We start from the raw sequence: 20,734 nt of genomic DNA on the forward strand, positions 1-20,734 counted from the left end.
TTTGTTAGATTTGACCTGTGCTAGGCTTTGCATAGTGGGTAGCCATCACTGCAGTACTTCACATCTCTTCATGTTGGTTATATTGGTACAAGATTATTTGAAGAATCATTCAAGGGCTTTGGGGGAATTATGCTGGTTATTGTTAACTGTGCATTAAATTTATAAACCTTGACTTAAAATTGATTTAAAAGTTGATGCTATTGATATCAACAGGACTGGGATTCTAAATGTTAAATGTGTCAAATCAGAATTTGGAGAAATTGCTGCCTTAATTCCAGGCACCTTAAGCCCACTGTTTGTCATCCTAATGCCCTTCTGTTTGATATTTACTTCTTTGGACATTGCTACCTCACTCCTTCTGCAAATCCATGTTAGCATTGATGTCATAAAGTAAGCAGAATGAATGTGTGAAATTGCTTGTAAAATTATCAAATGAAATGAATAGCAAATATGATGACTTTTTTTTTTTTTTGTAAGTTGAATAAGGAAACTGTCAGCAATGATGCACTCTCATAATGCTTACTAGAGCTGAACAGTATATATATATAAGTCTGTGCAAAAGAGGCAGCTAGGCAGATCTCGGGATCCTCAAGGCTTGCCATAGCTCCAGAAGAGAGAGTAGCAGCTCTTTCTGCAACTGCTACATATCACTTCAAAGTACAAAAAGGTAAGATTTATATAAACTACCCGTACAATCTGTTTGAGAAGGCTAATTGCATTATCTGAATTGTATTGCCCAAAGTTTGCAATAGAGGCGCAGGATCTTTCAGCAAACTGGTGTTTTCTTCTGTGGTTACACTCATTGATGTTTGGAGTTAATGACATCATCATTTAAATCTTTTAATGTATTGAATTAGTTCAACAGAGACTTATCCAAAAAAGGGAAATCAACTGTTTGGGTTGCAGAAGCAATTGAAGAAAGGAAGATTAACCATGAGAACATGAAAGACATGCATTGCAGTAAGACTTTAAATGTGAGATAGATAAATTACTGAGTTTTGTATTTTTATCTCCTTTAGTATCTCCTCTACAAATATTTAATGAACATGAGTTTAAAAATACTCACTCCTTATAGATACTGCCTGAATTTGAATCAATGGGGATTAAATTAGCAGAATGCAGATGAATTAAGTGGGTTTATATAGTCACTGATTTAAAACCGTCCAAGGTAGATTGTCACTCCATCACCCTACAGATTGCCACTACACTGCCCAACTTTTAGATTAGTTTGTCTCAAGCAACTATTATTTTCATATCACTGTAAAATCTGAAAGGGAAGTTTTATAGCACAAAAGTAAAAATTAAAGCCTTTCAGTAGTTGCTGTGATTACTGTGTAAAGTTTAATTTAGTCTTCCATCCTACTATGGAAATCCTTAGACCAGAACCATTATATGTTATAGAAGCTTCCACGAGGCATTATAGCATGCTAGGTAAATTAGATGTAAAATACATATACCTGGAAAAGTGATTTCTTTATAATTAGAAATAATTGCTATTTGCAAACAGTTTAATGTCGATGGGAATCTATTTTATTAGCAGTATCTACGGGTGACCTGAATAATGTAGAGCAAACAAAATCTTTCTTCTGATCAGGAAGTGAATTGATTAGCTAAAATAAACTAAACAAATATAATTTTGCTGATCATCTCTTTTTCTCTACAAAACATGTTTGTGTTCCTCAGAATAAAATAACAATTTTTTCTTTAAATACTGTAGCTTCTTTAACTTGTCAGAAAAATGTTGTTACTAGTTTGGGTTACCAATAGCAAGTACTAAACATTGAACAAACAGAACTGATTCTTAATTTTTAAAAGAACATATTTCACAGAAGTTTAATATCTTTTGAAAATGCTTTTTTTATTAATAATTATTCTCTTACTTGAAACTGTATTAATTTACAAAATAATGTATTTATACATCTTTCTTGTTAGTAATCTCCCCAGATTTTGGTTCTGAAAAATTTATAAAGAAGCTGAACATGCATTTAATTTTAAACATATTCTTAAGTCATAAAGTAGCCAGTGGGACTATTCACACCTGAAAGCTGTATGGGACTGAGGTATAAGAGTTAGATCCACGATATATTGAAATCACTAAGGATCTGTTTACTGATCACAGTGGGCTTTGAATTTGGTTTATTATAAATTTCACACAAAATAATAGCATTGGTATCTGGTATTACTATATGGAGGCTGGATTAATGACTAGACTTTTCCTCTCATTCCCCCTCAGTGACTTAGCTTTATGTCTAATCTGTATTATGGTTTAACAAAGCTACAGGCAGCTGTAAACTGTTTTTCTTAGTGGTTTAGGTTAAGTAAATTATACCAAACTGCTAGCATACTGTTAATCAGGGCAAATTTATTTATGTAGGGTGCAATAACCAAATCCTATTTGGTATCTGAATTAATTAATTTGCAGCCATATCAGCTAGCATGGGGGTCACTACATTACAATCAAACCATTTTTATGGCCACAGCAGTGTCATTTCCCAAAGAATAGGCAGAGCTTTTGTTCCATTGTTGGAAGCCTATGAAATGTGAAATTATGCATTCTTTGGGATAGACATTGGATGTCAGTGTTGCACCACCAAATTGCAGCTTCAAATGAAAGAGTGTTCAATACTATAGTTAGGGATATAATAGGACTAACTACATGGCCACTATGGTATTTGTTGGTACTATAGCATGATATGTGCAAGTGTAGGAATCAAATTTCATATATCAAGACATTACAGAAGGCAGATACACACTGATGAAAAAATGAGCAACACTGGCAGTGGCTTCTGGTGGAGAGATGGAAATTGACTCCATTGCTTAATAGTACGATAAACAAAAAAACCTTATATTCACTGATTTATTTACCTTGTTTTAAGATTTGATTAATATTTTGATTGCTTTAAATATTCTGATACTGGCACTGAGTTATTCTTGTAATACATTTATATTATTAAGATTCTTTTAAAAGTTAGGCTTACCAGGATACCAGAAGCAATGCACTCTTCCTAACCATTGGTAAAATACCTGCCAACAGTCAAGCTTTGCAGCTGCAAATATAAGTTATTTTATAATAGACAGAAGAAACAGATTTCTTGAAAACCTGCTCTGAAGCTGGGCAGACTACTGGGGCAGTAAGGTTTTTGATGCAGGAGTTTACTTTTTCAGTGATGTTCATCTGTAGGCACCCCCACCTCCCCAATTTCACTGCTCAGTGCAGAGTCAACTCTAAATCTCAAGACAAAGTAATCTGCACCTTCTCTACACATCATTCCTCCATAACTTTCTTATAGCTTCCTCCAGGCCATAGTATATTTAAATTCAGCCTATTGTGACAACACATTAAAATAGAGAACAGATATGTTTTTACTCAGACTGCCTTATTTTTATACATAATTGAATTTCAATCAGTAACTCCTCCAGTGGAGCCAGAGGGGTTCAGAACAGATTACATTTAGTGGGGAGGGTGCTTTTTGACTGGGTCTTATTTTGCCATCTACCACTTTACTTCAATGTACTCATGTTTTCTATCTCCCTTTGTTTTTCAGGCTGTACTATAAAATTCCATAGGAAAGTGTCATGGGTGGCAGAAGGGCTCTTTTAAATACACAAGTATCAGGCCAAGCACATGATGAAATTATTTCCAGTGACATTTTGCTGATGTGAACTCATTGCAACTTCTGTTGCTTTACAGCTGATTAATATTGTGATCCATACTGCTTTTAAAGTTAGAATGAATATTTACTATTCATCACTCAATGAATGAGCATTTGCCATTGAATGAATGGCATATTCAATTTCTTTGTCAAGGTCAAAATTACCTACCCAAATTTTAAATTCACTTCCTTTTCTATACATTCATTCCATAAATTTAAGTGATCCAAATAATTAAAAATTATTTTTATTAATTTTGTAAGTAGATTTACTCTCATTTCCTGTTTATTTAAAGCATTTTTGAGTCCATCAGTCATTAGCTGCTCATAGTCCCTTTTGCACAGGGTTTCATGAGCCTAAAATGAATAGCATTTCTTTGTTCAACAGAGTTTTTCCTATAGGGCATCATGTGCCAACAGACTAATAATACTACATTAAATAATGAAAATGGTAGCACACATAATTAGGGGAATAGATAATGCCTTATTCCCATTGGTGACTATTGACTAAAATCTATAACTATACTACTTGTATGAATAAACAAATCACTAATGTGAGCAAGGGATTTGGCTGTGGATCACGAAAGCATTTGTACAGACTGTAATACTCAGGTTTACACTGAATAATCCCACATTCAAGTCAGTGAGACTAGTCAAGTTATTACAGTGCACATGGCGAAGACACATATAATAATGTGGCCATTTCTGTTACATGGTTGAAGCCAATAGAATGACCTGAAACAGTAAGAATTCCATCTGGGATACAATATTTTTTGGTATGATTTATTACCATTAACATGAAGTATATACCCCATATCATTTAAATCCTGTATAGCCCCATAATGGAAACCCTTAAGCTGAAATAAATGTATTATGTCAATAGCGCAACAAGCAAAACCTGACATACCATGTAATGAATTGAACACAAGCCAGTGCGTGGCTTGGTTGTTTTTTTCTAAGAAATCGAACTTACCAATAAGTCATTATTAAGTCTAGAGGCCTACTACCGCAATTTCTGTTATTTCAAAACAAACTTTTAAAAGGAGGGTGGAGGGCCAGAAGACTGCGGAGCAGCTAATGCAACAGTATCCTTGACAAAGATTTGCTTTGTTTTTTCTCTAGCAAATGAGCTGGTAAAAATACAAAACTAATGCAAATACCCTAGTTTTGCAAAAACCTCAGTATTATTGAAAGAGATTTAATGCTTGCAATCAGCAGAGCACAGAGTAAAGGAGATAGAGACCTTTATCCTCATATTACAAAAGTGAGGATGCAACTACTCTAAGCTCACCTTGCAGTCTAGAATAGAGACTAGATCAGAGACTGTACCTTTTGAATGTCTACCCACAGCGTTGCAGTCTCTATCCACTGGACATAGACCCCATCCTCACAGGGTCTCAATATCTGCAAGTTTAGATCACCATTAATGATGGCTCTTTTCAATGTAATTGATTCAGACATATGTAAAGATGATTACATTTTTCTTTGTTGCCTTATTTCTGTTTCAACAGGCAATGAAAATGAAAAGCATTTATTTTGTTGCTGGGCTCCTTTTAATGATAGTTCAAGGCAGCTGGCAAAATCCTTTTCAGGATACAGAGGAGAAATCAAGGTAAATTCTTCAGATCAAACTTCTAGAAACATTTGGCCTGAACTTTGTTTTCTTACAGTTTTAAGCAAAATATACTATGACTTAAAGATTTCTTTTTTATGTACTATTACACAATACTTAAACTATCATTGGAACTGGCAAAAGTTTTTAATATTGCAAAGAATAGCACAGACATTTTTGGTATTACAAACAATAGCTGCCTTAGTTATCCAAGATGATCTTGTAATTGTGCAGTATTGAATTTGCTATCTTAATTCATTTTACTAGCCAGCCAGTGATCAATATGCCACTTGCTTTCACTTTGTGAGAGTTTAAAAGTGTTTTTAGAAGAGAAGTCAATGCACTTGTAAAATGTACTATAAGCATTGCCAATTAACAAGTACTAAACTTTCCACAGATCATTCAAAGCTTCCCAATCTGAGCCATTAGATGAATCTAGACAGCCGAATGAAGTGAAACGTCACTCACAAGGCACATTCACCAGTGATTACAGCAAGTACTTGGACACTAGACGAGCTCAGGACTTTGTGCAATGGTTAATGAGCACTAAAAGAAATGGGTAAGCATCTTGGTCAAATTGCTATAGAAGTCCATATACAGACAGAGCTAAAAATCTAGCTGAATTCAATTTCTTGATTTTAACTTCCCATCACAGACCATGTGTAATCCTCAAATAAGCACCTAAGGAAAATTTATATATAATTTTAACATAGTATTAGAAATGGGGAATATGTGCAAAATCCATCAAAAGGATTTGGATAAACTGAGTGACTATTACCTGATACACCATCTAAAAAGACTATCACGGCCTATTTGGGACAGATTGTTTCAGTGAATTAAGTTCAATAGGAATAAGATATGTAAATATAATGTAAAAGTCTGGGCCATTAGGCCTTCATAAAACTTTCCTGTCTATGGATACTCTAATCCTGAAGTTTTGTTTGTGAAAGGGAAACTAAGGTTTAAATTTTGTTGACCACTGGATACTTTACCACTATCGCAAGTATACTGTTAAGGCATGAGTTGGCATGTTTTTGAAAATATACTTTGATTAAACACAAGCTACCAACCTGAGAGCAAGTATAATGTAAAAGCATGTAAGTCTATGTCCTCTGTTCTAGAGATCTGCCCACAGAATCAACAAATCTATGATATTACTACTTTTACATCTCTGAGGAAGTCTTTAAAGTATAAAGTAACAATTTCTAGATATTGTACTAATTTAAATTCATAAGCCTGAAATTATTTATAATATTTCTCTATCAGTCATGGTTGTTTATCATAATATTTAAATAATAACCAATAAAATCTCATCAGCTTATGCATGCTCTGCAATATATTGGTAATAATGATCTAATGATTGTGGAATTCCACTACAGCCAACAAGGACAGGAGGCCAAAGAAAATGACAAATTCCCGGACCAGCTCTCAAGGTATTCTAGTTGCCACAACTTGTTACTCAAAAAGATTCTGAGATCATTTTCTGTTAAACAAGAGAGAAAACAACTAGTATTCTTTACAATGTTACCATAATCTAAGAAATACCTAAGAAATATCAAAAGATATCATCTCACGCCTGCTTTTTAAAAGGAAAGAGGAAATGTCTCTATGTTATTTATTCCTGTACCTATACCTGTTCTATACCTGTGTGCAGTGGCTTCGAGGAATGCAACAGAATGAGAACAGATTTCAGGAAAGGACATTCCAAGTAATAAAACTGATTAGAGAATAACCTAAAGAGAAAAACTTGGTATAGAAAAAGGCTGAAGGAAAAAAACAAAAACAAAAACAAAAACAAAAAAAAACCACAACAAAAAAAAATTCTGTTGAGGAAAAGAAAACAAGTGAGAAGACTAATGAAAGAAAAATGGCCAGGCACCAATTTGCTGAGAGCTGATAAAACACGATACAATGCTCAGCCCTAAGCACTCAGTCCCATGTTACATAAACTGCTCATTACAGGAAAGGAGAAAATAAGACCTGCTGGAGGCCAGAATTTTGTTTCTTAACAATGTTTTTGGGAGAGGGTTGGGTAAATTGGAAATTTGAAACAAATAAGACAGAAACCCCACGCTTTTGCTAACCAGATTGAAATGCCTGTATTAATTCTTCCTTTTGTCAGAAATTCCAAAGACCATAGTCTGGATCACAAAGATTATTCTGTTCAAAGCACTGTCAATATCAGTAACAAATAATGTTTCAGCTTCAATGGAACAGCATATCTCAACAAAATTAATGTTTCATTTAAAACGTTCCAAAGAACTCTAGCTAGCATGCTGATAAAAAGTGCAGATGGTACTAAATTAGGAGGAATGGTGAAATCCCAAGAAGATAAAAAATAATAGAAAGATCTAGAGGCCCGAAAATTAGACAGAAATTACCAAATTCTGAAATAGAAATGCTAGGGAACTTATTTGTGGAAAATATTCCATAATATATCTACTTCTAAGTGCAGCTCGTTCTCCTAAGGGCCAGTGTGACATAATTTGTGCTATGTCAGAGAAAGAAGCACAATGAGTTGTACAAAGGAAAAAGCAATTGTCTTTCTGAATTAAGCTGAAGGTGATCAGGCTTGACATTGTTCCAAGATTACCACTTGGTCGGATTGATGATTAAAAGGGTGTTCACAAAACATTCAAAATGTAAATTCAAAAGGAATTACGTCTCAACAGACTGGCTAGAAGGTAGGAGTGGCTTAATGGAAATTTTTAGGTTAACGCAAGAGGTAACAAAAAGTATGTCTGTATAATACAATACAGATTGTTGATCATAGCTAATTAATCTAGCAGATGATCATTACAATGCAGCTATAATTGCTTTCAGTACCTGATTTGATTTGTTCAGAACTAGTTCAGGCATCTCTGCACAAAACTATTGCACAGCACAGGCAATGCCCTCAGAACTGAAATATTACCAAGAAAAAAAAAATAAGTAATTTGAGAAGCGAAAAAAACCCCTCTCACTAATAAGAAATACTAGTCTGGTGGGTGGGAAATATAAATCAATAAAGGTTAAAAGAAAAATTAAGTCCTTATGCAGTCTGCTCCTACGGTATTGCTCTTCTTTCAGCAATGCAATCTCCAAGCGTCATGCTGAATTCGAGAGACATGCTGAAGGCACCTATACCAGTGATATCACCTCTTACTTGGAAGGTCAAGCTGCTAAAGAGTTCATTGCTTGGTTAGTGAATGGACGAGGAAGAAGAGAGTAAGAATCCATTCCTATTACTAAATTTTGCTTTGCTTTTGGGGTTAGAAATCATGTCTGATGAAACCTTGATGTATTTTTGATCATTCTTGCTGTACTTCATGTTCTTCTTTTGTAAAAGAAGATATTCTGTGGGTGTTAGGCTACCACTTTACATTATTAAGTTTAAATATAGATTAAAACAACTTGTTCATTATGCTGTTACAGTCTAAAAGGTCAAGTTATATTGAAGGTCAATATATCTAAAACTAAACCTCTAACTTCCTCCACCACCTTCGCCCCTTCACATAACCTTGCTTAGAGTCTCTTCATCTATCACTGAGTTGATTCAAGTCAGCATCATCTTAAATTACTTCCTCTTTTTTTGCCTTTCACAGTCCATCTTTTCCCCTGAAATGTTTCCAAGATGAAATTTTTACAATGTCATCAGCTATATTCCATACGCTGCTGATCATTCTCAGCAGTAACTGATGACTTCTTTTCCTCTCCCCATGCTCCACAAAGTCTCCCCAAGTTGCTGCTGCCAAAATAACTACAACTTCCTACAACTATGACTTATTTTCCTTTTTAAGACACCTCTACTTCTTCTGCCATAGTTCACAGTTTCCTGGGCGCAGTGCACCACAGTTTTGACCTACCTATGTTTCTGGTTTCTTTCATTAGTATCTTATTCTTCACATACTTATTGCAGATTTCTCAAGCCTATTCACTTTATGTACTCATTCATGGCTTTACATCTTTTTTTCATGATAGTCTTACACTTAAAATGGCATCACCTTCAATCTCCTGCAGACACCTTCCATCTCATCTGTCTCCAACTCTGCATTTTGGGAGCTACACCATGCACATGACACTCCCCACTTTTTACCTGGTCTGTACTTATTTGTACCTTTAGACTGTAAGCTCTTCGGGGCAGGGATTTCAGTTCATCCTCTGATTATATATTCTACCAGCTGTAAAGTACTATATCTCTCGCATTATATAAAAGTAATAATAATAATAACAATAAAATACAATCTATAAGACAAGATTGTGTGTTGTAGTCAAGGAAAACTAAATAGGTAGAAGTAACTTTTGTAAATAATGATGATTTCCTGAAAACACAGTTAAATAAATGAGGTCAGCTGTCAGCTATATATAGAGAGACTGGAAAGGCTGGTGCCACTTCATAGTGATGTTGAGATTTGCAGTTCTTTTTCTGTCATGTTTTATTTTCATAAGCAGAAATGGGGTATTTCAGTATCTGTAAGACAGAAATACAACCTAGCTGTGATGAACTGAGCTTAGAAACCTAGACAGACAATTAATGTAGACCATCCTTCTACTTTCCAATACTTAGTATTATTTGTGGTCAAACTTGTATATAGTCTTCCCTGAAATTATTGCATGAAAAGAACTACTTTGCCTGTCATTGGTCCCAGAGCACAGTGTGCTTCAGCATCAGCCCACCTTAATGGAACCCATTAAAATATTTGTATATTTAATGGGATGAAACAAGAGAAGAAAGTTTCTAAACCAGGTTCTTGGCATAATGGTTTTCCAGTGGTCAAAAATGGATAGTGCAAGACTCAGGATCTGATTTCAAATATAAAATGCTTTTGTACAGCAAACAAGCATGTAAATTTTATACCAGTGTTGTGACTGAGTTATTTTAACCCCCAAAAAAAGTTGCTGTTCTTAATATCTAAACATTTATGCAGTATAATTCTAAGTATATAACTAGGAGTGGAGTCCAATTAAAACAGGGGGAAAAAAAGTCTGAAAATACTACTATAGTGCTTTAGTAGTAATATTTCTTAAATAATGATTCTTGGTAAATATACTGTGAGTTTTATTGATGCCTAGTCTGCTTGGCATAGGCATTTCAGACAGAGACATTTCTGCATGTATGGCTTTTTCAAAAATGCAAGAGAGGAATTTAGGCTCATCTGAAGTCTTCATAAGGTAAAGGGAGACTTCCAAGTTTTATTCTATTACGAAAATAATGCCTCAAAAGATGTTCTAATATACAACGTGCTACACTGAGCCATAACATCAAGCTCAACCCTTAGCTCTCTAAAATCATTAGATATGTGCAGTGTATTAGAATCCTGCCATAAGGCCCTTTTAACAGTTTCTTTATTTCAATCTGCAAATTGATAATTTCTTCCCTTTGAAGTTTCCCAGAAAAAGCTCTTGTGGCTGAAGAAATGGGCCGAAGGCATGCAGATGGCACTTTCACAAGCGATATCAACAAAGTCCTTGACGACATGGCTGCCAAAGAATTCCTAAAATGGCTGATTAATACAAAAGTTACTCAAAGGTGCCTAAATTTTGATTGTTATCCATAATTTATTGTGGGTTTAAATGTATTTGTCACACATAGAGAAAGTACTGCTAATTTTTCTCTTAACTATTGACATACCTGTAACTGCGTTACAAACTTTGTTACAGACAGTGCCTAACAAGGATAAGACATAGAACTCTCTTATAATTTGCGTTTTCCATCAGTGGTGAACCTATTTAATAATTTCCTGTGTAACTTGAGGGGAGGTTTGCCACTGAATGTTACCAGAAGTAAGGTCATATTAAATTACCGAAAAATAAAATTCTCCTTTGCATGGGCATTATAAAATCAAGAAATATTTATTGGTAAAATTACACCAAATTGATTATTTTTTAAAGGCTGTGATATAAAACATTGCCTTAAATTGTGGATTGTCGTTAGGGAATGGGGTCCTGTAATCTGAGTTCCTGATAGATAACTAATTAAGAACCCTGCTTTAGTATGCCTGTATATAGGCAAATGCTGTCGGCAAAGCAACATTTTCTGTGGGAGCTCTGTGAACAGTTTAATATTTAAGAATTATTTGTTAACATTAACAAAGCATTTCAAAAATAATAAAATGCCAACTTAAGGAACATGTGAGTGCCCAGATTTTTTAAAATGTTGGATGGCCACTCTGTAAAAATTAACTACTTTTAGTCTTTGGACTACTACTGAAGCACCCAAAATGATTAGTTGATCTTGGAAATCTGAAACAACCAATATAGTTTCAAAAACCATTTAGAAACTATAGTTAAAATACAGGTTTTATTAACATTTTAATATTTTGTGTGTGTGTTTATAGATCAGCATTGAAACAAACTATGAAAAAATATATTAGAAACTATTCAAAAGCTTTTCCTTTAGGAAAATTTTTTCAATCTGTTATTAGAGAGAGGCATTGAGGGGTCTGTGCAACTAACATCTGTTAACTCTTAAACAGAAAAAATATGTTCCACACATATTCCATAAATCTTTGGAGATTTATAATATATCCTAATTGCTGCTGCTTTTTTTCCAGGGACCTTTTGGGAGAATACCAGTAAAAATGCAGAATAAAAATGGGATAAATGAAGATCTTCATTGCATCAACTGCCAGTTATTAAGAGATTCTGAAATCTGTATTCTGTCATTTGCATTCGGTGTAACAAAACAATGTCACCTTGCATGCCAGGAAATAATTGTACTATAGTTTAGTGTTGCCAAAGGTTTATATGTGGAAAACCTACTGTCTAAGGGATGGGTATCTTAACAGCTTTAAATGAAAGTTCCATATCTCTATATTTTCCATTTATGAGGACTGAAGTAACTCCATTTATATTTAATGATAAAATTATTTTTCTAAAAAGTGGACTTCTACACACAAAGGATTCAATCACAAATTGTATGTGTTATTTGTAAGGGGCTGGCAGTTACAAATGCCTGAGAAGTGAATATCCCTCTTAAAACCTTTGTTATAAAAAGGCTAAGCTTTAAGGATATTAAATGATAGCCTTAAATAAATTTTTTCAAGCTTCTTTTCTGTTGACTTTTCATGTGTATATCCCTTGTGCCTCTTTGCACTCCATTTCATTTTATTCTAATATTTTAGTGTCACTGAGATCTTGGAAGTGTTTTGTTTGGAATGATAAAACAAACTCACCATTTTGTTTTGTCACATTTTCTCCATAATGATTCTCAGAAAAGAGCTGTGTGTTAAATTATTAAAGATAATTTAGCTGAATTATCTTTAGCTAAAAAAGAAATCATATAAGATGAAGCTAGAGGGGAAAACGAGACTGAGCAGACAAGTATTCTTCACTAGCATAAATTCCGGTTACTCAGCAAAATCAGGAGGACAGCTTTGACTCTATTAGGAGTGGAAACTGACACATAATTTCTTCAAATTTTGTAAGATTGCCAAGTAAAGCCAACTCAAATGGCTCTGGGGTCACATTAATCTGTGTTGCATTCTTTTCTTCTTTCTTCCGCCGAGAACTGCTTTGCCCATCATGTATTGCATTTAGCAACATTGTACAGTACCTTACAAGCACAACATTCCCATAGCCTAAGCCTTCTTATCATGGTGACGGAGCATTTGGCTTGCACATCTCAGGTTTCTAGCAATCCACACTATTATACTCCCAGCTGGCCAGGGCATGGTTTTGAAGGTATATGGTAGTAGCTGCAGCTCTCAAATAGCCACGGGTGCTATTATGCACCTCTTACTTCTGATAATAACCCAAACCTCCTTTTCTCCCCTTGCTACAACAGCAATATGCCAGGTGTCTATATTAAAATGTCCTAAAGAGCAAGTGGTTTAAGTGAAAGCCAATGGGCTTACCAAGTATCCAGTAGAAGTTGATGTGAAGCAGGAGTGCTGTTGAATCAGAATTAGCACCTGTGTCCATTTGTATTTTAAAGGCATCTGAAACTTTCACTGACATTCTAGAATTTCTGGACAAATAAGATTAGATTGTCCTCCCAAAGTGCTACAGGAACAAACATTCTGATTTCAGATCAGGACTGATCATACCCAACTTGGCATCTAGAACAGCTTTTTCACAGCAACAGAAAACTGTTCTAACATCCCAACTTGAAACAATTAAAACTCAATAGAACCTTGCACTAAAAAAACATAGCATCCAAAATACCACTGGAGATTAAAAAGGGAGAGAGAAGAATGTATACATATCTGTTGTTTATTTAATTCCACTTTTACTCAGTGGTTTCATTCCAGGTGCTTCTAGAACTGAAAAAAACTTTAGTTATACACAGTTGGGTCCATATGGTCAAGGCTGAAATGGTACAGTTAACTCTTCTATTTCCATAGATTGAACAAATGTCTTTAAAATGTTTTATTCCACTATGTCCAGGATATTCAGTGCTACGAAGGACAGGCTTGCTAAGTTACAAATCCATTTTCCTGTGGTGTCTGTCATCAGTGTATTTGAGCACCTCCTGATGACGGCTTTGTCTGATTTCCCACATTTTTACAAATTATATGCTTTTAGGAACAGAGGGTATAAATTATTTTCTCAAAGTTATGCAGCTTGTCTGGAAGACAGCAAAAATATTTAACCTCTAATTTTCTAAGTCCCAATCTAGAGTATGAATCAAAAGACACCCTTTCTTCAGAAGTGAGACGAAGTTGAGCATGTTCCAGAAGTTCCAAAACACATGCTTTAGCTCAACAAGACTAGGACTTACACATCCTGAAATCACAGAGCAAGTCCATTTGGGATCAAAAATAAGGTATGTGCTGGATATTTCTTATGCATGCTACATGAAATTCAGTGAATGTTACAAACATAGGGAGAAAAAAATAGCAATCACTTCTATAAAAAGTGTCTTTACTAGACAATAGCTACCCATGTCTGCAGGCTGAGAGAGAGCAGAATAGCTGCACATTCAAGCCTCTAGAGAATTGCTATTTATGTTTTAGTTTTAATTTTGTGCTCTAGTAAGGGAGAGATATAATTCTAGGCCTTACATGTCATGAATGGTACACTGGTAGAGAAATTCAGGAACAGTGGCCTGAAGATTCCTTTCAAATAATAGATGGTTTTCAAAGTTTTCAGGCAATGGAGCAACAGCTGTCAGTTATCATGTTGACTGCATTGCCTGTGGTGCTGCTGCTTGCATGAGGGGGCTTGAATTTGCGCTTGGCTAATAAAGGCAAGCAAATGGCAGTACTTAAGGGAATCATATTTCAGGAGCATGTTTCAGCATTATCTTCAGGGCTATGCTCTCATCCACTCTCAGAGACACTAATCTTCCTTCCAGTCAAGGACCCAAACTGGGTATAGCTTATTAAGTTCAAATTCCTTGGTGTGTGTGAGGGGTCTTGACTAGCATGCTATAAAAGATGGCAAAATTGTGATGCCCTTCTGCACTTGATGTGAGTTTTGCATTTAGAAAAGAGTTAGGTTATGGGTTCCATCTTATTTTAAACACATTGTAAATGTATCATACATGGTTTATGGTTCATAAAACGAGACAATCTGTCAGAGCACCACAAGCACAACCATAACAGTAATTTTGGGGACCACGGGTATTTTGATCAGACAGGAGGAACTCAAGATTTTTTTTCAAGGTGTAAAGAATCACTGCTAGGAACTATTGTAACTAAATGGAAAACATAGTCTGCTAAATTGATTCCTACTGGATCACCTAGGTGGTTCTGAGCACAGAATCAGGTCCCGTAAGCCTCTCTAGCATGACCAGAGTCAGAAGCACTGTAGATTATTAGACATTCTGATCTAGACACAGGAGCCCAGATTTCCAAAGGTACCAAAAATTGTGTACCCACTGAAACCAGCAGAAGCCAGGCATATGTTTTGTCAGTGTAGGTGGTTTGGGTTTTTTTTTCCTTCATAGAATTAACAACTGAGAAGGACTAAAACGTTGCATACAATCTCTCGAAACATCAATTATTAAGTAACTTGGCTATGAAAAGCTTGGGAACATCCAGATACATTTTATCATTATATTTATCACAAGACTGAGATTATAATTTGACTTTTATTCTTTGAGACACAGTGATGGTCACTACTTCGATGTTTAGAAAACAAAGCAGAGATTTTCTGAATTATGTTGCAATTCCCACTCACTGGGAAAAGGGAAATTTATCCCGAGGTGTGGGGTGGTGTTTTTTATTGTTGGTAGGATGAGTGAGTACACAGACTACCAGATAGGTATTTAAGAGGGGCTATAAAACAATCTGAAACGAGGGTCATGCATCTCACAGCATATATGGGATACTAGTCTGAAAACTAACACTGAAGACTTCCATTTCACTGTGATTTTACTTTATAAAAGTGGACTTAATGGTACACAGAAATTAGCATTAAGCTAACCGTGAATTTGCACCATGTTAGGTCCTCCATTGTAAACATACACTGAGCTGTATGGAACCACTATCAGGGCACATTAATGGTATTTCTAAGGTAAATCGCTATAGCTAGCACCATACAAATTTATAAGTAGTAGTAACCACTACCTTCAAGGTGAATGGTATACAATAGTGAGCAGAGCGTAAGACTACTTGGTGATGCTCAGCTTTTTAAACAACCAAATGCTTTAGAGTTTTGATTTCCACGTTATACTCAGTCTTCTCCACCAATTAGTGCTAATACCTCAACACATACTCAAAATTTTCCTTGGAAATGTAACTGGCTGATGTGATAAACCAGGGTCACCTTCAGAGCTAGATTTTAAACTTTTATCCTGTACTTCCATTTTCTGGACTTAATTTAAAATTCCATATTGCAGACTTACATATCCACCTTTTATGTCAACAACCAGTGCCAAACAAATACATATCAGCCCTTCCTGCAATTTTATTAGTCTTTCCATGACTTGCTTGCCAGAGAAAGTTCAAAGAGCAGAAACTTTACAAGAAATGCTGGTGTTAATCAGAGCTTAGGAGCTTTGCTGTTAGCGTTCGAAGGCATTTCACTTCTGGTACCTCTGTGTGGCCGTTATCTGATTTCCTACAGAAATCTTTTAAGTGTCAAAGGTCCCTCCCTTCTATCGTGCAGCCGTGTCACCGCGCTCCAAGTGTTTGAACCGAAGGAGAAACCGCAGCTCGCAGAACAACACGCGAAGCTGCAAAGCCAGCAGAAAAGCCGAGATCCCACACAAACCTCCGGCTCCTGGCGGTACTTCCTTCCTTCCTTCCTGCCAGCGGTAGCCATCTCTACCCCCCTGCAGGGAAGCGCTGAGGGCAGCAGGAGGAGCGCAGAGGCGCAAGAGTGCGCGGCCTCGCTCCGCACCATGCAGGTGGGTGAGGGAAGAGAGGGGGTCAGCGGACGGGGAGCGCTGGGGGGTCTTGCGCAGCCGCGGCTGCCGCCTGACGGGACTTCTCATTGCAGACCTTCCTGAAGTGGCTGCTGGGGATCTTGGGGGTCGCCGTCGTCGTCACGGCCATTGCTGTGCCCCTGGCTCTGCTCGCCGGCAGTAAGTCCGCGGCGGGGCCCGGCGGGGAGAGTGGCGGGGCCGGGGGGAGCGCTCTGCGGCTGCCGGTCTCTGCCGGGCTCGGGGGATCCGCAGCCGCGACACCCCTACAGTGAAGGTTTTTTCGGAAAGTTTGTGCCTTAGGTAATGGGGTTGATAGAGCTCCGGAGTCCTGGGAAACTGGGTACTTCGTCAAGAAGGTGTCTCACCTGAGGGAATGTATGCGTGTGTATGTTAAAAGTCCCTTGATTGCTGTGTAAGTTGGGAAAATACTAGTTGTAAGTATTAAGGTTTTCAGCATTTTTCTTTGCTATTGCAACTGAAGGCTGTAGAACCAGCAGTAAAATGCCAGTTAGTCAATTTCCTAGGGTGTATTGAAGAGATAAGGTTATATTCCCTCTCATTTGCTTTGTTTGCACGACTTTAGTTAGCGTTATTGAATGAAATTATATATACAGCACAGTTCCAGAGGTCAGAAAAGTAGGAAAGGTTTGGCATGCATTATTGGACTCTGATCAGTTTATACTTTCCAGGTTATCCTTGTAGCTCTGAATGTTAATATGAAACATTGATCATTAAGCAATGCCTTGCTTCCAGCTGGCAGGACAGAGCTGCAAGTTAATCTCTCTTACTGTGTCCTTATGATGAACAGCTGAGTAGCTGCAATATATAGAATTGAGCACTGCAAACTTTTATGGAAATGGAGTTTTCTAGACTAGACCTTTGTTTGTCTTCTGTTTGTGAGGTGCACCCCAAGAAGTGTGAAGGTGTGTATGTTGATCTTGACAGGCTGTTCAGAAATGGACACAGCAATTGTTTATGTGCACAGAAAGTTCCTCTGCATACCTTCTGGGCTAATACTTGCATCAGTGGGTGCTGACTCTTTTCTGTTATTTTGGAGCAGCTTTTTCCACTTACCTCAAAAAAGCAAATTTTTGAGGTGACACAAGATAGTTTCATAAGGTAGGGAGAGAAAGAGAAGGGGTCTTGATAACTTACCAGATGCATGTGTGCAGCCTAGTGAAGGTGTATGTGCTTTACCTAGTGAAAGAATTCAGTATGCAGGCCTGAACTCTGCTGAGGAGCTGGTGCTTGTCTGCCTTAATACCAATGCCATATCTTATTGAAAATCAAGTGGGTTTTCCTCTTTCATAAGTTGTAGCATAGGAATCCTTTTGCTGTAGAACTATCTGCAATTCAGAGTCAGTCACTGAGTTTTATAGTAAATATATTTTAAAGAAACACTTCTTTTGGATGGCATACAGAATATCACCATGCTGTTAGCCTTAGCTTGCATCATTTTGGTTGTAAAAGAGTAGGGCACTGTGTCAGCCTCTTTACTGGCATGAAATTAATGCATGGGAAATTACCTGGCTCACCCAAGTAGTTCACTAGGTCCCTCTGGATAAAATAAGGACTGAGATGGAGAGGTTCCAGTTCAAAAACTTGAATTCCAGTCTTTTCCCAAATTAGGCCACCAGTAACATCTGGGTAACAAATATGACCATTATAGTCCAGGAGCTGCAGGGTGCTTTTGAATTTTTGACTGAAGGGTGCTAAACAAATGTTTTTTGTTAGCATTGTTAGCATTTTGTTAGCATTGATGAGAGTGTGCAGGTGCTGCACTTACAATTACTCCTTTATATGTTAGAGCACTTAATCACTGGCAGGTTGATTATATGGCTTTTATGAACTATCTCAAGGTGTATGAGTCAGCTGAAGGTGCCTCCTGCATCAGTACAGGTGCTGGCCTAAGTGCAAAATGAAAGGTGGCAAAATTGAGGGGCATTGGGGAGGAGCAGCAGCAGCTCATGTGATTGTGTGAAATCAAAGTCTGCTCTGATAAAAGTCATTGTAATTGCAGTCAAGTCTATTTCATCCCAATGGTTCAAGTATTGTGAAGGGAGTAAAAATAATGACTGTTGGTATACACAGATAACTTTGAGTTGGGATTCTTCCCTTTGGCCTGCTGCTCTTCTCCATGCCATGCTTCTCAGTGTACTTAGACTTCATAAGCTTAGTAGTAATGCAGCGCAGAATTAGTTTGATAAATAGGCTCCAGCGCTATGAAAGGTTGGGAGATTTTGCTGCTCCAGAGGAGTTCTGGTTTGTTGGCTGAACTGTAGGCCTGGCAAATGGAACTTCTTCTTCTCTTGCAGCTGTTTAGTGTGGACAAATATTGTAGACTTAAATTTGCAAAATTTTGGGTGCAGCCCTTCACTATTTAGCTTGAAGGTCTTCAGCCGTAGTACACAAGAACTGTGTACAAAATTGTATACTTTTTCTTTATACCTACTGCCTATTGTGCCACCTTATTTTATATTTAATAACCACATGGGACTAGTTGCATCAAATAGTTTAATCTCAAAACAGCCTTGGGGTTGTATGTGAAGTCTGTTGATGAAAGCATTGTTATGCTTTGGTGAGCTATTCAAGACGTGACTACAACAGCGTTTACCCTTAAAGCATGAGTATTTTCTAAAAAATTGAGGCCTGTCTGATCATGATTCCATTTATCCCTTTATTTATGTGTCTCCTGTGTTTTCTCCTGTAAGTTCCCATGCAAAAGGCAGATGGAAACATACAGTGGCCAGACACCTTTCTCTCTCCTCTAACAGCAGTTCTTGTTCCAGCCAGCTGGGCAGGAAGGCCCAGGGTGAAAGGAGGAGTGAGCTAATGATGAGAACATGAAGGAGGCAGTGCAATATGTAGTATCATTCTCCTGCCATGAGCAAGCCTCATCAACAGCCTTATAATGGGAGGTCCTATACAGTGGTCTGGTCACAAAACAGGTTCCTTCATCCACAGGTCTGGTTCTCCAAGGGTGAGATATTCACTAGATGAGAAGGATCATCACTGTCATAATTAGATGATACTGTGCTTGGGCTTCTGAGGTGTGAAGAGGTTGGAAAAGCACAGCAGGTGCTGGGGAAGTTAATGACCTTAAGGTGTCTGAGGGTACTTTGTAAGTCTGATGCCTAATTGATGTGTTGGCTATTACTAGTGGCTGGTAGAAAGCTACCATAAGTAGAGAGAGAGGTTACTGGCAGCAGATGTCTGGTAGGTTCATGTCATCCTGGATTTGCAGATGAAGAATGTTGGGAGTGCTGAGACAGCTTCATGTTTCAAGGACTCAGGTATGTGAGGTTGCAGATTTCCTCACAGCTCTGTTAATGTCTAACTGTAAAAGAAAAAGAAATAAAGTCTTTAGCTAGCTCTCATCATTGTTCTGTTGAGGATGGTCATATCTACAGGCTTCCCTGGCTTACCCTGTCTGCATTCTCTTGAACTAAGCAAATTTGTGACTGGGTGGTGTGGAGGAGTATTTCTTGCCAATGTCAACACCCTGCTTGCAACTGAGCAGTATGTTTAAAATAGAGGCTTCTGGTTGATATACAATCCTTGTGTTTGAAGACTTGTGCCACAAGATGAATGAATCTGGCAGCTATGATCTGTCACAGTCTTCTTGGGAATAAAGGGGTCCTGTATTATTCCAGTTTCTGAAAGTCATTAGGTTAAAGGTGTTTTAAGCTAGAAAATCTATTACGGAATTTGAATCTGTGGATCATGGATTGGTCTTTGAAGTAGAATCTCTTTGGATCTAGATTCAATAATTAAGGTTTAGATAAGACTCTTGACTTGGTGTGGGGGTTTTGGTTTTGGATATTTTTTTCTATTTTTTTTCTATTTTTTTTTTTCTTTTAGAGAACTGTTACATGAACAGTGAGCAGTAGTTAATTCCATTCAGCTAGCTTCAAAGGACTTTAATCAAAATTATGGCTGAAATTCTTTCCAAAATTGTATGGGGGATATAGCAGGTTAATTGCCTTGTGAGTATGCCATAAATTTATCTGACCAAACAGTCTTTTGGCTTGAATTTGTTTTGGCTATTCTCTTTTCCCTGTGTATTCATGTACCTTGCTCTGCATTACAGGTTTCTTGTAGTCCTTATGTGTAGATATATTACTCTTCTAGCTAGTGAAGGAAAAGACAGAGAATGCAAATATTTTCCTGCTGTATGTC

General features: G+C 37.0%; 2 protein-coding genes across 5 annotated transcripts in view; both read left to right on the plus strand.

The window, feature by feature from the left end:
* Positions 1 to 607: 607 nt before the first annotated feature.
* Positions 608 to 12,291, plus strand: GCG (glucagon). 2 transcript variants are annotated; one of them, XM_030487145.1, is made up of 7 exons: positions 608 to 667; positions 5,162 to 5,262; positions 5,660 to 5,821; positions 6,642 to 6,695; positions 8,332 to 8,469; positions 10,628 to 10,771; positions 11,796 to 12,291. In XM_030487145.1, the coding sequence occupies exons 2-7, from the start codon at positions 5,165 to 5,167 to the stop codon at positions 11,818 to 11,820; spliced, it is 621 nt and encodes a 206-aa protein (XP_030343005.1). In that variant the 5' UTR covers positions 608 to 667; positions 5,162 to 5,164; the 3' UTR covers positions 11,821 to 12,291. The 2 variants fall into 2 exon arrangements, with proteins under 2 accessions (XP_030343005.1, XP_030343004.1); XM_030487144.1 differs by lacking the exon at positions 608 to 667 and having other exon boundaries at positions 4,906 to 5,262.
* A 4,047-nt stretch (positions 12,292 to 16,338) lies between these two features.
* DPP4 (dipeptidyl peptidase 4) overlaps positions 16,339 to 20,734 on the plus strand; it is a 41,317-nt gene continuing 36,921 nt past the window's right edge. For all 3 annotated transcript variants that reach the window (XR_003991750.1, XR_003991751.1, XM_030488865.1), the window contains exons 1-2: positions 16,339 to 16,537; positions 16,630 to 16,714. Coding sequence is in view for 1 of the 3 variants with exons in the window: in XM_030488865.1 (XP_030344725.1) it covers positions 16,532 to 16,537; positions 16,630 to 16,714 (91 nt within the window). In the remaining 2 variants the exon portion in view is untranslated. The remainder of the gene's footprint in view (positions 16,538 to 16,629; positions 16,715 to 20,734) is intronic.

Source organism: Strigops habroptila, chromosome 5, assembly GCF_004027225.2.
Source record: "Strigops habroptila isolate Jane chromosome 5, bStrHab1.2.pri, whole genome shotgun sequence".
NCBI lineage: Eukaryota > Metazoa > Chordata > Aves > Psittaciformes > Psittacidae > Strigops > Strigops habroptila.

Bases quoted from the DNA above. Each gene is read 5' to 3' on its own strand.
- GCG (XM_030487144.1), top strand. From the start codon at position 5,120: ATGATTACATTTTTCTTTGTTGCCTTATTTCTGTTTCAACAGGCAATG. The intron at 5,263-5,659 runs GTAAATTCTTCA...AACTTTCCACAG, and splicing joins GATACAGAGGAGAAATCAAG to ATCATTCAAAGCTTCCCAAT. The intron at 8,470-10,627 runs GTAAGAATCCAT...TTCCCTTTGAAG, and splicing joins AATGGACGAGGAAGAAGAGA to TTTCCCAGAAAAAGCTCTTG.